The following is a 17,111-nucleotide window of genomic DNA, read 5'->3' as shown; positions in this document are numbered from 1 at the left end:
ATCATTCAGGGAATGTTTAGAACTCAACGAATATCACATTTGCCGCCCGACTGCCAGAATTCCTCTCTTCACACATCAACTCTATAATGTAGCATTTTAAAATAATACTTTCATGTGTGTCTTTATGGAAATCTGGTGTCGGTTGTACTGACCTTCCTTTTTAGAGCAACTTCATTAAAGTGAGAAGAAGACAGACAAATGAAGGGTAACATGGTATCCTCAGAAAGGTGAAAGATGGACACGGTCTTTGGAAGGAAGGAGGATGGGCTATAAATTGATCGTGTTCTTGAGAAGAATAAGAAAAGGTGATTGGCCACCAACTCAGATACCTTCTCAGGTATCAACAGTAACAAGGAAGGCCGCCTTCTGTGCTGGGGTCGTAGAAGAAACCTTGTGCAATGGTTTGAAGAAAGAATACTGAAGTGCTGATAACACATAGAACCACGGGACAATGTAACTGATGCCTATAAGAAAGATGTGACCCAAGTCAAGTTGCCAATGATTCTTGGAATATTGCAGGGGCCAACAGCTGGCCCTTAATCGTGTTCAGTGGCAGGCACTGATCAATGGCACATTACATTCGGTCAATGTAAATGACACCCTGAATAAAGCTGTGGCTCAGAAATTGGGTTGTAGGACACGATCTTTGGAGTGGGATATAAAGCAATCAAAAAGTCCTTAAGAAGAGGAGAACTCGGATACACTTCTTCAGGTTGAGACATTCACAGGAAAGGCTTCCTTCTGGGCTGGGGTCTTAGGGCTCCAATCACAAAGCGGTATCTTGCAATGTCCGCGTATGCGGTGGGCATCGTGATTGACGATGGATCTACACCGGGGGAATTTTTTTATTTTTGCTTTATTAATAAAGGACTTGTCGAAAAAAACTGCCCCCTGTGTTTACACTACATTTTTTTTAGTGAATAAGTAGGAGTATCATGTACCCCACACTCATTCCCATAGATCTGGGGCTTACAGATTCCAATATGCCCCCCACCCACTGGCCAGGTTTGTGGGTAAGAGGTCCTTGTCCTCATCAACATAAGGGCAAGGTGCTTGGGGGGGGGGAAGCCCCCCTGCCTCAAAGCACCCCCCAATGTTGAGGGCATGCGCCCTGGTATGGTACAGAAGGGGGGGCGCTTGTTCATCCCTCCATTTCCTGTCCTGCTGGGCTGCATGCTCGGATAAGGGTCTGGAATGCATTTTGTGGGGACCCCACACCTTTTTAAAAAAATGGCCTGGGGGTTAAGCTCAAAATTCATACCAGACCCACAGAGCCTGATATGAACTGGGGGGCCCAACATTGTTTTTTTTCTTCATTTTTCATTGCCCACAATTCATTTTTTTACATTCAGCTGTCAGCGGGGAATCCCACTGACAGCTGATGACTCGGACGTTAAGGACGCAGCAGCCGCCCGCTCCTTAACAACAATGTTGTTTACTGGTTGTTAAGGATGCCAGCGGCTGCTGGTTCCTCAAATATCTGGCGTGGGGACTACTACTTATTTTTACTGCATGCATTTTTTTTTCCTTTTGTTTATTGACTTTCATTCCTGTATTTGTGGTATTTACAGAGTGTTTTTGCTTTTTGCGGTAAATACTGCATGTCAGTGACTGGCTGGTATGTCAGTGACACTGGTACAGATATTGATGGGGCCCTGTCCCCCGATCTCTGATTTGTGGTGTCCAAGTGACACAACTATCACATTTCTCACTCCTACACACCCCCGAGGGGTACAGTGGAAGGATGTATGGGTACGTTCTCCTAAATAGACAAAGCTCCCGTCCAACTGTATATGTATAATGGCTGGGCGGGAGGTGGTTAAATAAACATCTCCTGACACTTAGGCGTATATTAAGAAATAATTTTCACAGCAATTTGCCCGGGAAAAGTGTATGTACATTCCTCCTCTGGGTAAAAAATGAATGTTATTCAGCTATTTGCTGAGCTTTTCATGTTTTCCATTGATTTAAAATGGAAAATACCACATTTGGCCACTAGTTGGCCCTAATCCCCATACTTAGCGCCATCTAATGACCAAATGTAGAATTGTCCTTTTTAAATCAATGGTTGGTAAAATATTGTTGGCTTCATTACCTCACGTTCTTCTATGTCTTCTGTACTCATAAGTGTATGATCTCAGTTATTTGTATGAAATCACGTCTGATGGAGGAAACTAAGGGGTCTATTTTATAGAATATTAGTTGATGATTGTGACAAACATTTGCCCAGCTGTGAAAAATTCTGTCCATTTTATAATGAACACAGTGATTTCCTATGATCCTCAGCTCCATCTAGTGTTTATAATGCAGTATTTTTTCCTGAAATACCTTCATCAGTAAAACTAGTGCAACACCGCATTATGGCCACAAGATGGAGCCAATGATCATAGGAAATCATCATAATAAATAAAATATGGACAAAATTCATCACAGTTGGGTGAATGTGCATCATATTTCTTCAAGGAGGTTTAAAAAACAGTAAGTGTTTGTGAAATCTTCCACCACAAAATGTACTCAGCCAATGAGAGGTAATGACTCCATTTTTATTTTTCTCCTGCTATCAATGGCCAACACGGTACAACACTTCATCCATGTCTTTGGTGATCTCTGATCTCCTTATCAACTGTTTCTTACATGATGAAGATCAGCCATGGAGTATATCTGAGGTGTATATCAGGGTGTGCTTCTTCCCCACATGTCCAACAACATTCATATACAAGACATTTCCCGCACTCACTAATACACCTCGAGGGTTGTGTGGGACCCCTGATGTACAGGAAGACAGGACTTCACTGAGGAACAATTCCCTCACTCAGGACAGGAATATGGCTTCTCCCCCGTGTGAGATCTCTGATGACTGTAAACAGAGGACTTTTGTGGGTTACACTTCCTCCAATCAGAACTGGAAAGTGGATCTACCTCCGTGTTGCGATCTCTGATGTAAGTTAAGATGGGACTTCTGTGAAAAACATTTCCCGCACTCAGGACAGGAATACGGCTTCTCCCCTGTGTGAGATCTCTGATGTGAGTTAAGATGGGACCTCTCTGAAAAACATTTCCCGCACTCAGGGCAGGAATACGGCTTCTCCCCCGTGTGCAATCTCTGATGTGAGTTCAAACTGGACTTGTGTGAAAAACATTTCCCGCACTCTTGACAGGAATACGGCTTCTCACCATTGTGCAATCTCTGATGGGTGTAGAGGGTGGATCTTAGCGAAAAACATTTCCCGCACTCAGAACAGCAATATGGCTTCTCACCCTTGTGCAATTTCTGATGGGTGTAAAGACTGGACTTTTGTGAAAAACATTTCCCACACTCTGCACAGGAAAACGGCTTTTCCCCCGTGTGAGATCTCTGATGGGTGTAAAGGGTGGACTTCAGTGAAAAACATTTCCCGCACTCAGTACAGGAATATGGCTTCTCCCCTGTGTGGGATCTCTGATGTGAGTTAAGACCGGACTTGTGTGAAAAACATTTCCCACACTCTGGACAGGAATACGGCTTCTCACACTTGTGCAATCTCTGATGGGTGTAAAGATTGGACTTTTGTGTAAAACATTTCCCGCACTCAGTACAGGAAAACCGCTTATATGTTGGAAGGATGGCACCGTCCCTCACAGTCTGAGGTTCCTCAGGATAAGAGGAATACGATGGTCCGGCACCGTCCCTCACAGTCTGAGGTTCCTCAGGATAAGAGGAATACGATGGTCCGGCACCGTCCCGCACAGTCTGAGGTTCCTCAGGATAAGAGGAATACGATGGTCCATCTACACTGTGTGGTGCCGGATGGACATTTGAGGTAGTCGGGTTTTCTCCTGGACTATACTGTGTGATGTCCTCATCTTCTACTTTACAGTCTGGAGACAAAGTGAGACAATCCTCTGAGGTTTTCCTCATCTCCCGTCCATCTACTAAAATAGAAATACAAAGATTATTACTAGACATGAGCAGATTGGTTCCCCTAAACCAGGACTCCGCCCACATCAGGCAGCTTTGTCTCTGAGGATCTTACAATTCCCCCCTCAAGGCAACTAGTAAATGGGTCCTCTGATCTCCTACCAGTTCATTTCTTTATTCATGGACCTTAGTCAGAGAGTGAGGAAACAACGAGAACTGTCTTTTACAACATATACACAGAGCATATAGTGCAGGGGTCAGGAGTATGTACCATACAATACACCGATCAGACATAAAATCATGACCATCCACCTAATATTGAGTAGGTCCCCCTTTTTCCAAGATACGAAACACATCCCCCAGGTGCCTAGGTCGAGCAGCGCCTATGCCAAAAAACAAAATTTTCCTGCCAGCACAGAGAAGGAAGATTATCTGAGAGAAATACAGGAATACAGGACGGGGAACACAGCTCAGGAAAGTGACCAGGGGATTACAGGCTGATATCACCCAGTCCCCGCCCTACTCTGGACCAATCAGTAAGCAGTATGGGTGGAGGAATGTATTTAGAGTTCATGACTCACCTGTGCTGATCTCTGTAGGAGTGTCCTCCTCTATAAATGTCCCCGTTATTCCATCCTCCTCCATAGACTGCTGATCATCCCTCACATACCTCTCTTCTTCTTCTGCTTTAACCTCAAATTCGATATCGATTGGATCTCCACTCTAAACCAAGAAAATGAGAGAGAATATCATCAGAAAATTATAAGCTTTATTATTGTGACATCATATAAGAAATCCACACATCGTCCCATGAGTCTGTGTTCTAGATTCTCCGCCCCACCAACCTTGTAACATTGAGGGATGGTGTGACCTTCCTGTGTGGAATCCCGGGAATACAGAGGACGGGGACATCTCTCTGGTGGGTTTCTGTAGCTGAATGACTCTACCATGGTGTCCTGGTACAGATCTTTGTGTATTTCCTCCATCACCCCATCATCATCATCCTCCTCTTTTATCTCTTCTTTAACCTCAACTTTAGGATCTCTCAGGTTTCCACTCTGAATATATAATAAAAATGACATCAATGGTAACAATGCAGATAATGTACAGATCCTAATGATACTATCAGTGATTGTTCCTCATCTACCTGATGATGGTGAGGGATGGTGTGACCTTCCTGTGTGGAATCCCGGGAATACAGAGGACGGGGACATCTCTCTGGTGGGTTCCTGGTATTAGGTGGCTCCATCATATCCTTGTGTTGATCTGAAACCTCCTCCATTACTCCATACTCCTCATCCTCCTCTGTAAATTCTTCTTTTACAAGAATATTATTCTTGGGGTTTTCATTCTGAAAGATATAATAAAACATTCATTGTAACAAACATTCTTGTGTATAAATATAACGACCAATAATAGTTCCTCACCTACCTGATGATGGTGAGGGATGGTGTGACCTTCCTGTGTGGAATCCCGGGAATACAGAGGACGGGGACATCTCTCTGGTGGGTTCCCATTACTGGATCCATCTGTAGGAAACACACACACTGACTGAATACATTGTTTCTATGTGTTTATCAGATGATGGGGGATCTAGGTGGAGCCTCCGTACTGCTCTCTCCTTTACAATAAAGTCTCCTCTTACCCGGTGATTTGAGGGGCGGCTGATTGTCCATCATGACGTCCTTGTAGAGATCCTTGTGTCCTTCTAAATACTCCCACTCCTCCATGGAGAAATAGACAGTGACATCCTGACACCTTATAGGAACCTGACACACACAATGATACAGTCACCATCCAGACACATCCCTTGTCTGTTACTGGATAATGTCCCAGAATTCCCAGAATCCTCCTCACCTCTCCTGTCAGCAGCTCCATCATCTTCTTGGTGACTTCTAGAATCTTCTCCATGTTGTGTCTCTCAGGTTTTAGGGAGTCACATGGAGGCACTGTGATGGTCATATGATCACCTGACTTCACAAGAGGAAATCTCTGTATTGGAGAACCAATAGGAATATCATGTTAGAATCCCAGACTCCTCCTCACCTCTCCGGTCTGGTCTGTGTTTTATTAATAGAGATAAGAGTGATGTCATGTGACCTCCCAGAATCCTCCTCACCTCTCCGGTCAGGTCTGTGTTTTATTAATAGAGATAAGAGTGATGTCATGTGACCTCCCAGAATCCTCCCCACCTCTCCGGTCAGGTCTGTGTATTATTAATAGAGATAAGAGTGATGTCATGTGACCTCCCAGAATCCTCCCAGAATCCTCCTCACCTCTCCGGTCAGCAGGTAGATGATCTCCAGGGTGAGGTTTAGCATCTTCTCAGTCATGTGACTCCGGTCCTCCTCCATCCTCATTGGTGCCGTCATTTGATCTATACAGGTTTCCTTGTAGACGGATAACTTTGAGAAATTAAAGTAAGAATTATTTGGATGGTATTGGTCACACAATAATAGGATGTGGGGGGTGGGGGTAATAGGTGGGTTGATGTACATGGAAGAACTACTACCCCCCATGGGAACACATTTATTTTGGATTGTTTAGGGCGGGGCTTGAAAAATTTGCTTTGTATATAGGAGCTAAAAATATTAGAAGCCAGTTTTTTTGTAACTAACAAATCTTACGGGTAGAACATGTTCCCGAAAGTGAATTTATCCTTTAACCCTTTTTCATGCAGAGCCGTTTTTGTGTTTTTTGCACACGTTTAAAAAATAATTTTAGGCCTGAAGATTACATAAATTCCCCCAAAACATGATAAATTTTCTTAAAGCAGACACCCTAGAGAATAAAATAGTGGTTGCTCCAAATTTTTATGTCACGCAATATTACTGCAAATTTTTTGGTAAAATATAAAAGATGAGGTTGCACCGAGTAAATAGATTCCAAACATGTCACACCTTAAATTTGCGTGCGCCCGTGAAATGGCGACAAACTTCAGTACCCGATATATTATATATATATATATATATATATATATTTATATCTGCTTTGAAAGCCTCCTATAGATCATCAGTTTAGCATTACAGCGGCGGTCTGGTGTTAGAATTATCACTCTCATTCCGGCGTGCGCGGAGATATGAAACATGTATATGTGGTGGTGGGGAGCTCTCAATTTTTTTTGGGGGGGGGGGATTTTATGTGCTTGGGTGTAACTTTTTACAATAAAATTTCTTTTTTTATTTTGCTTATTTTTTTCCCAAGCCTGCAGATGGGCAATCGGTATATATAGCGGCAATGGGGATACATTTTTAAAAATGTCAGACGGTCCACGGAGTCTGTGGACAAACGCGTTCTATTATCAGTAACAAAACCTTCAGCAGCACTGAATGCCCATTCGGAAAGCATGCTGGGTGCAGGGCAGCCCAGCAGCTCACTTGCATACTGGGCAAGTTCTGGACAGTGGTCTATTCCCATGACCCAGTAAGCCAGTGGATCATCAACTGGAAAGCTCTCCATCTCTGTTTTCTCCCCTAGATAATGGGGTGTGTGGGGTATTCAGGCGGCAGCCCAGGTGACAGGGTGAAATTTTCCGTTGCCATGGTGGCCTGGCACCTGGGGTTTGTTGAGCCTGGTTTAGTGTTTGTTACATCTTAAAGGACCCAGGACTAGGGAAGGGCGAAATGACCCCCAGTTCGGTTCGCACCAGAACTTTCGAACATTGCAAAATTTCAGAGCCGAATAACGAACCCCATTGAAGTCTATGGGACCCAAACTGGAAAAATCAATAGTGCCCATTTTGAAGGCTTATATGCAAGTAATTTGGCATACAATGGTTATGGGGGACTGGGTACTGCCCTGGAGGACATGTTTCAATGAAAAAAGATCCTTAAGGGGAAAGCATAAAAATTAAAATTTACTTTCAATATAGTGCCCGGGGCCCCCTTAGTCTACCTGTGAAGTGGCGCATCTGTACCATGTATAGAACCTGCTGCAGCAAAAATTGCATTTATAAAGCCAAAAAAGTTAAATTTTCCCTGCAAGCTTTCCTTATTTTGTAGGCAACGACTTGGGAAACCAGTCTGTATGATGAGGCCACAATGTAGTGCACTGGGAACAAGATTAGAGATTTTTTGGATAAATTCTGGTGTTTCTTTCACAGACTGGATAGAAGAAACAGGTGCCAAAAAAAATGGTCTTTGGGTGTTGGTAGCGCCTTCACACCATAACCCTATAGAGGTACTCTTGATGAAAGCAAGAATTGGCCTTGCTGTCTAAAATTGCAATGATATGCAACTGTCAAACAGGTGCGGAAAATTTGGTCTTTGGATGTTATTTGTGCCCATGAAACCTACACCAAAAAAATTCTTCCAGATGAATTCAAGACCCACAACACTAGGAAGCCTAGAAGTCCTGCGGAGATTCCACATCCCAAAAACACTTAATCAGCGACATTGGCATCAGGGGCTTCATAGCTGCTGGCAATCCAGGACTGATTCATTTTAAAAAATGTCAGATGGTCCATGGAGTCTGTGGACAAATGCGTTCTATTTTCAGTAACAAAACCTCCAGCAGCACTGAATGCCCATTCGGAAAGCATGCTGGATAAAAGGCAGCCGAGCAGCTCAATTGCATACTGGGCAAGTTACGGCCAGTGGTCTATTCCCATGACCCAGCAAGCCAGTGGATCATCAACTGGAAAGCTCTCCATCTCTGTTTTCGCCCCTAGATAATCATCCACCATGTGATGCAGAGGCTGCCGATGGGATGTGAAACCTGATAGCCCTGGGTAGCGAGGACTAACGAAATAGTGAAATGCATCACTTAGGCCACTTTCACACTAAACACTTCCTCTTGCTAGTGGTAAAGCGCCGCTCATTTTAGCGGCACTTTACCTGCGCTGTGCGGGCGTTAGCAGGGCGCTTTTAACCCCAAAGAAGAGGTTAACAAGAGGTTAAAAGCGCCCGAAAAGCACTGATGCTGAAGTGCTTTGCAGGCGATTTGGAAGCGTTGCCCAGTGATTTCAAAGAGTCAGGAAAGGCATTAGATAAACTCCTCTTTAAGGCGTCCTCAAGAGATTTTATCTTCTGCACTCTCTGTGGGGGCGGGACGAGTTCTGAGACTTTCCCCTTGTAACAGTGGTCAAGGAAGGTTGCCAACCAATAGTGATCCTTCTTCTTTATGCCACCTATTCTTGGGTCCTGTTGCAGGCTTTGAGGCATGAGGGGACCAATGCACTGCAAATTTGACCTCTTGGCCTACCGGATTTCAGAAATTCTCTTTTCTCTGTTGGGTTTGTTTGGTTTCTGAACTGGATTTGATTCGTTTTAGATCTGCAGACAAGGAATGATAAATATGATCCTTCCTGTGACTTGTTTGCTCTGAGGCAGTGCTGTGAGGTCAACGGAGGGTCATCATGATGTCCAGGAAGGGGAACTTCCTACACAAATAGACTCAGCTCTAGGTGGGTCTGCTATATGGTCTCTCACGCTATCCTTGTAACTGCAGATGCAATGTCCAGCTCGTTACCTGAAGACTAGGATGCACAAAGATTCCAAATTGAAATTTTATAGAGTGCAGCCATCCAGAGATTTTGTGCATCCTAAGGGGAACTTGCTGACTTTTGTTCGGAGTTGCCGGCTAATCAGGATAATTACTAGGCTCCAATCTCTGGCAGCCTGCTGATGTCACTCTCTGCAGTAAGAGAAGGGATTGGATTGGATAACATGAGGATGTTGCTGGTGGAGTAGAGAGCTGTGGGGGAGGAGTCTGTTTTCTTCCCTCCAATGGCAGCCCAGTGTGGGTAGGAGGAGGACAGCAGGGAAAGGGGTTTGTTCTCTTGGTTGTCAAGTATACTGTAGTATCCAGGACATTGTACAGGGTGGTGGTGGGTTCCTGGGGCTCTGAATTCCAGCACCATCCGAGTGACCACCAAGGGGTCAAGGACTGCCCTTCTTCATTCCAATTGGCATCTTGAAAATGTTTCATTTGACCAGTGAGATGGTAAGAAGGTGAAAGTCATCACTTCCTGGCAGGAGTTCTGTAAGGAGTAGGGATCAGCCCGCTGTTCAAGTCGAACGAACCGAACATATGGGGCATTCGTGGAAAATTTGAGCGCCACAGAACGCCCCATAATGCACTGCGAGGTCGCAGTGCATTGCTGTATGATGATTGGCCAAAGCATGCACCTGACCTGAATGCTTTGGCCAATCACAGCGTGCTCTGCTGAGAGAGCCATATTTGGCAAAAGGCAGGGTGCCTTTGGCCAATCATGGCTCAAGGGGACTAAGTCTATGCCCCACACTATATAAGGCTGCTTATATAGCGGCTGCGTGTAGTGTTGTTGGCGTGAACAGAGAGATAGCTTGAGTTAGATTAAGCAGGCAGGTTATTCAGTTAGTGGCAGTGTATTTTATTTTTATTCTACACCTTCATTCCTCTCAGTGCAGGTCTCAGAGAGGACTGAAGGTATAGTGGGGTTGGAGATCCCAGCTGATGTGAAGCAAGGAGAGGTCCTCTTTGTTCTTTGGTGTGGGTCTTTTAGGTACGCTTGCCAATGAACTGCATGGCAGGTCAACATATGTCTGGTCAAGCATGTGATGCGCAAGCGGAAGATGTTTTGGCCACGCGAGATACGCTTGAGACATATGTTGCAAATAGCAGCGGTGGGATCTGATGCACTCGTCTCAAAAAAGGCCCACACCAAAGAACTTTTGGATTAACGCGCAGAGACAGCAGCGCCCTACACATGCGGAGCTCTGCGGTGTGATGCAGTCAGTGTGCTGCCCTTAGGCTGGCCCATGAAGGTTGGTAATGTGCCTCTTCCTCCTCCTCCTTCTCCTCTCTCCTATCAGGCACTCACGTGGAGTCAGTGACCTCATCATCCCCTCCCTCCTCATCACTGGAGCAAAGCTGGCAGTATGCTGCAGCTGGGGGAACACGACTGCCAGATTGCTGTCCTTCTTGGGCACCCTCTCTCTCTGGGCTCACATTACTGCCTTCCTCTAGCTGGGTACCATCAACGGAGCCTTCAAAACGCTGGGCATCCTCCTGGAGCATGTACCCAACACTGTGGTCAAACAGTTCGGGGGACTGCTCAGGAGGACATGGTGGGGCTAGGGAAGGAGTGACTGATGCCATTGAGCCGAGGGAAGAGGTGTTGGCAGCTGCTTTGCCAAAGTACCCTGAGCCTGGGTGAGAGAGGATGAGGACGGCTTGGTCATCCACTCTACCAAGTCTTCCGCATGTTGTGGCTCAACACGGCCAGCTGCCGAAAAAAGGACAAGCGTGTCCACGGCCACGTGCTGATGAAGATACACCGTCTCCATGACCAGAACTGTTGCCTCTAGACACAGAGCCTGCTTGCCCCCTTTTGTTGGCTTGTGACTGTCTGCCTCTCCTTGTTGGCCTTCCAGACATACTAATGGCCTGCAGTGAGATGTAGCTGCACAAAGCTGGGATGTATATATATACTGATACTGCAGCTAGCAGAATCAACTGCCTGCCTGTAGTATTATTGGTATGAGTACACCAGCAATTGCCTTCAGGTAGCTTTAGGTGCACACTGTGCAGAGGACACAGTACACTAACTGTAAATACTGCAGCTGCCTGTCTGTGGTATTAATAGGAGCAGAACAACAGCAATTGCCTTCAGGTAGCTTTAGGTGCACACTGTGCAGAGGACGCACTATACTAACTGTAAATACTGTAGCTGCCTGCCTGTGGTATAAAGATGGGATCAGAAGAACACCACCAATTTTATTTAGGTAGCTTTAGGTGCACACTGCGCAGAGGACACAGTACACTAACTTTAAATACTGTAGCTGTCTGCCTGTGGTATTAATAGGAGCAGAACAACAGCAATTGTCTCCAGGTAGCTTTAGGTGCACACTGTGCAGAGGACGCACTACACTAACTGTAAATACTGTAGCTGCCTGCCTGTGGTATTAATAGGATCAGAAGAACACCACAAATTTTCTTCAGGTAGCTTTAGGTGCACACTGTGCAGAGGATGCACTACACTAACTGTAAATACTGTAGCTAATAGGACTAATAGGATCAGAAGAACACCAGCAATTTTCTTCAGGTAGCTGTAAATACTGTAAAAACATCTGCCTTCCTGTCAGCAGTAGGAAGAGAATAACAGGAACGGATCTAGCTAAACTGAATACAGTGTGTATGTATATATATATATATATATATATATATATATATATATATATATATACACATACATACACACAACACCTAGGATGTATATATATATATATATCTATATATATATATATAGATATATATATATATATATAGATATATATATACACAATACACTGTAAGTGCAGCTAACTAACTCGCCTGCCTACTCTAACTTAAATCAAATGACACGGTCTCTCTGTCTATCTCTCTCTCAACACCGGAACACACTACACAGGGCGGCCGTGCAGGCGGCCTTATATAGTGTGGGGTGTGTACTAAACCCCCTGAGCCATAATTGTCCAAAGCCACCGTGGCTTTGACCAATCACGGCTCTCTATAAAGACGGCGCTGTGATTGGCCAAGCATGCGGGTCATAGTGCATGCTTTATACAGTGCAGCCATAGTACAGTTTCTAATACAGTGCAGGTGGTGTACACAATATAAAATACAGTGCAGCCATAGAACAGTTTCTAATACAGTGCAGGTGGTGTACACAGTATATAATACAGTGCAGCCATTGTACAGTTTCTAATACAGTGCAGGTGGTGTACACAGTATATAATACAGTGCAGCCATAGAACAGTTTCTAATACAGTGCAGGTGGTGTACACAGTATATAATACAGTGCAGCCATTGTACAGTTTCTAATACAGTGCAGGTGGTGTACACAGTATATAATACAGTGCAGCCATAGTACAGTTTCTAATACAGTGCAGGTGGTGTACACAGTATATAATACAGTGCAGCCATAGTACAGTTTCTAATACAGTGCAGGTGGTGTACACAGTATATAATACAGTGCAGCCATTGTACAGTTTCTAATACAGTGCAGGCGGTGTACACAGTATCTAATACAGTGTGTACAGTTTCTACTGCACTTCTGGTGGTGTACACAGTATAAAATACAGTGTGTACAGTTTCTACTGCACTTCTGGTGGTGTACACAGTATAAAATACAGTGCAGCCATAGAACAGTTGCTAATACAGTGCAGGCGAAAAATTTCTATATGCCCTTCCTCCAAACGAGATCACCACTAAACCAAATGACACAATGCGAATGCATCTGTAAGAGTGACCCCCACATCAGAGGACTGATATCACTCCTACAGTATACCAACATCTTAATGCAATCCCAAACGAAGCACTACCATCTTACAACACCAAATGGGCACTAGACATGGAACGCACATTCGAGATCGCAGATTGGTCTAGCATATGGCTAGCCACCAAATCTTCCTCCCCCGATAGCTCGGCTCTTGAAACCAATTATAAAGTTCTGGCACGATGGTATCTAGTACCAGCGAGAATAGCAAAATTTGTCCCATCATACCCAGGGCCCTGTTTTCGGGTCTGCCCCGAATCAGGCACCCACATTTACATATGGTGGCAATGCCTGGATGCCCAAGAATTCTGGAAAAAAACCTTTGCTATGGCCTCCAATGCCTTGGAAACCGATGTTCTCCCCGACCCAACCACAGCCCTTTTGAACCTTAAACCAGATGTACTTTCTTATGCTCAATTCCGATTACTCATCCACCTTACCACCACAGCCAGGCAAACCATCGCCAAGACATGGAAATCCCAAACCTTGGTTGTGTCTGAAGCCAAACACAGGATGAATAGAGCCCTTGTCTTCACCAAAATGACCACTATTGAAAATGATAAAATAAAGAAATTTGGCAAAATATGGCAACCATGGGTCAAGCACTGCTAACTGCCTGACTTTGACAAATCTCTGTTATTGCCTTGTTAATACACTTCACCCTATCACTAGTTAGAAACATTTCCTGACCGCAAATCGCACTACCGCCATGGGAGACTTTCTCCCCCTCTCCCTTCTTGATAGATTAGGGGTGGGCAACGGGTAGTGATCCCTACCATTTACAAACCCTCGAGGAACCCTAACCCACACCTGGGCCTTTCACCCCTCTGCTTCTCTAAATCTACCCGCAACCATTTGGCCCACTTACAGGGGAAGTTGAACCCATACCAATCCACCCCAAGTTATGTTCTTCACAACTCTCTTATCAGACTAATTTTCTATGTGAATGAAGGTAGTGGCATAAAGTTTACACTATTCGCATACTCCCTATACCACACCTCTACCTACTGTTAGGGACGAAATGTTATTTGACAGATGTGCCCCCACCCGTTCACAGTTTGATCCCATCAGGGGTGAGCGGGTGGACTCAACATCATACAAGGACCATTAGTGACCCCAAGTTTCAGTCCTACTTGCTAACCCGTTTTATTGGCTATGTATTAATTGTACTTAATGTGTTCAACCTCCGGCACCTAAGCTTCTGTATGATAATGTTCAAAGAAATCGTATCCCATGTAACTGCTTATAACCTTCTCTGTCTTTCTTATGTACTCCTCAATAAAAACATTGAACAGAAAAAGACATCACAGTGACTATGGAAGAAGAGGACGGAACATGACGGGGGGGTTACTGGGTGTAAATAGAAAATAAGATCTTATTACCTCCTCTACTGCCACTTCCAGCAACATCTCCTCGCTATTTCCTCTCGACTCACCTCTCACCCAGAACTTCCTGTCTGTAGCTGACATCACTTCCTGTCTTCCATAGAGACTTGTTGTCTGGGTAGGAGTGAGAAGATCACCACCTTGTGGAACTCAGAGGAACTGCATCCCCAAGAAACGTCTCGTAGTGTGAACACGGCCTTGTGCTGTGTGTGTATGTACTGTATATCCTTATAGATGGGGTCATCTCCACTTCCACCAAGGGGGACATATATGTAGATAAATTTATATGGACATTTTTAATTGCCAATTACATTTTTAAATGAGTTCTAACCACAAAGTATGATGGTCAGAATAGATAACATCTGTTATTCAGAGGGAGAAGGTGCTCGCTGTGTTATCATTCAGGTAATGTTTAAAACTCAACAAAATGCCACATTTGCCGCCCGACTGCCAGAATTATTTTCTTCACACATCACCTCTCTAATATAGCATGTTAAAATAATAATGCAATGTGTGTCCTCATGGAAATCCGGTGACCGTTGCATAGAGCTTACTTTTTGTCTAGCAACTTCATTAGGTTGAGAAGACAGACAAATGGGGGATAACATGGTATCCTCAGGAAGGTGAAAGGTGGACACAGTCTATGGAAGGGAGGATGGGCTGTAAATCAACCATGTCCTTGAGAAGAGTAAGAAAAGGTGATTGGCCACTAACTATCCAATCAAGGAAGGCTGCCTTCTGTGCTGGGGTCATAGAAGGAACCTTGGGCAATGGTTTGAAGGAAGGATACCACGGGAGGCTTAATAAACGGGACAATGTAACCGATGCCATTGTTGTAAACCAAGTAAGGGTTGCCAAGCATCCTTGAAATATTGCAGGGGCCAACAGCTGACCCTTAATGTTGTTCAGTGCAGGCTCTGATCAATGCCACATTACATTCGGACAATGTAACTGACACCCCGAATAAAGCTGTGACTCAGAAAGTGGTTTGTAAGACACGATCTTTGGAGTGGGATGTAAACCAATCAAAAAGTCCTAAAGAAGAATAAGAAAAGGTGAATGGCTGCCAACTCGGATACACTTCTCCAGGTTGAGACCATGACCAGAAAGGCTTCCTTCTGGGCTAGGGTCATAGGGCTCCATTCACAAAGCGGTATCTTACGGTATCCGAGTATGGGGTGGTCATAGTGATTGACGATCGATCTACACCCGGGGACTTTTTCTTACATTTTTTTGTTTTTTTTAATAAAAACTGCCTCCTGTGGGGTTTTTTTACACTACTTTTTTTCTTGAGGAAAGAGAAGGTGTAGCATGTACCCCATGCTCATTCACTTGGGGGGCTGGGATCCAGATTCCGATAAGCACCCGCTTATACACCCCCACAACCACTGGCCAGGGTTGTGGAGAAATGGCCCTTGTCCCCATCAACATGGGGAGTCAGGTTTCAGTGATGGCGAGTAGATTAAATGAATTAGTGATAAAGAGATCGTGGAGAGAGGTGAGTTTGTTACAGACAGAGCGGGCAATGATGAAACATATTCTTCATGGCAGGCTGGGAATGTATTCTTCCTCCTGACCTGCAAGGGGCTCTATGCTCCATACTCCTGACCCCGGAACTCCATCATTGTGTTGGCTGCATAGTGTAATGGATTGCCCATTGGCTGCCTGCGTAGTGTATCAATTGCCCTTTGTAGGCCATGCATGGTCAGGATGGTCATTGTCTTGTCTATTTATTGTCAGTGCTGTTTGTTTAGAGGAACATATTACTAGAATTTATGTCCAAAATGAGGAAAATATTCCATCGCCATAAGAGGAAAAAGTATAAACTAAAATGTTCTTCGCTTAGGACAATATTTAAAAGAGAACTGCAGCCCCCCCAGAAAATGGAAAAACACCGAGGTGAAATCCAAAAAATTAAAAAACTCTAGTGGGGAATATGGCGCTGTTCAAAAGTGTATATTAATAAGGAATGTGTGGTGACAATATGTGAGAAAAACTATGAACAGATGTTAAATGAATGAAGCATGTCATGTGTATACCATAAATATAAAACGTCACATAGTATAAAAAAGTGCAAATGCGTTGTAAATAATCATAAGAGAAATACATGCACTCAAAAAAGTAAAATATAACCAATATATAAATGTGCGTAATATTGGCGTGAGTAAACAAAATTGCAAGAGAAACGCACAAAAATGTCTAAAAAATGCACAAATAGCATCAATGGTGTAATAAATAATTAATGTGATGGTGCACCAAAATTTTCAAAAATCAAGTCCAAATGGTGTAAGTGTCCAAGCAAAATTAAAATTCTACATCAAGAAAAAAAGAAAAAACGGTGAAAAGTGTCTTGGCAATCCAAAAAAATCCCATGAAAATTATTGTGATCGTTGTGTAAACTTTTCTTCTGGAACCCCTACTTGTGTCCCCACTCACCGGAAGACCCAACCCCTGCAGGGGTAATGGGCAAGTGAAAATAAATCCACTGATCGGATTAGATCGGTGTCCCCCTCTAAGGATCCGCGATCTCCTTCCTGTTTGGGTTGTCACTGGTCCTGTTTCTCATTGTTACCTATACAGGTTCTTCTAC

The 17,111-nt window shown here is 44.2% G+C and overlaps 2 protein-coding genes across 3 annotated transcripts in view; both read right to left on the bottom strand.

Moving 5' to 3' along the window:
• Positions 1-17,111, bottom strand: part of LOC141106834 (uncharacterized) — a 159,667-nt gene that overhangs the window by 98,553 nt on the left and 44,003 nt on the right. The window contains 2 exon segments of the mRNA XM_073597763.1: positions 2,900-4,000; positions 5,184-5,249. Of these exon segments, the coding sequence (XP_073453864.1) occupies positions 2,900-4,000; positions 5,184-5,249 (1,167 nt within the window).
• On the bottom strand, positions 5,186-14,590 carry LOC141104934 (uncharacterized). 2 transcript variants are annotated; one of them, XM_073594742.1, is made up of 5 exons: positions 14,519-14,590; positions 6,175-6,288; positions 5,544-5,890; positions 5,330-5,427; positions 5,186-5,249 (listed from the first exon to the last, which is right to left on the bottom strand). In XM_073594742.1, exons 1-4 carry the CDS (start codon positions 14,543-14,545, stop codon positions 5,415-5,417), a joined length of 501 nt encoding a protein of 166 aa, XP_073450843.1. In that variant the 5' UTR covers positions 14,546-14,590; the 3' UTR covers positions 5,186-5,249; positions 5,330-5,414. The 2 variants fall into 2 exon arrangements, with proteins under 2 accessions (XP_073450843.1, XP_073450842.1); XM_073594741.1 differs by lacking the exon at positions 14,519-14,590 and having other exon boundaries at positions 6,175-6,836.

This window comes from Aquarana catesbeiana, linkage group LG08 (assembly GCF_042186555.1).
Source record: "Aquarana catesbeiana isolate 2022-GZ linkage group LG08, ASM4218655v1, whole genome shotgun sequence".
NCBI classification, from domain to species: domain Eukaryota; kingdom Metazoa; phylum Chordata; class Amphibia; order Anura; family Ranidae; genus Aquarana; species Aquarana catesbeiana.
This window is presented reverse-complemented; position numbering and strand designations above follow the sequence as displayed.

Coding starts and splice junctions, on each gene's coding strand:
- LOC141104934 (XM_073594741.1), bottom strand. CDS start 6,417: ATGGGGGGTAGTAGTTCTTCCATGTACATCAACCCACCTATTACCCCC. Junction 5,891..6,174: donor TCTACCTGCTGACCGGAGAG/GTGAGGAGGATT, acceptor TCTCCAATACAG/AGATTTCCTCTTGTGAAGTC.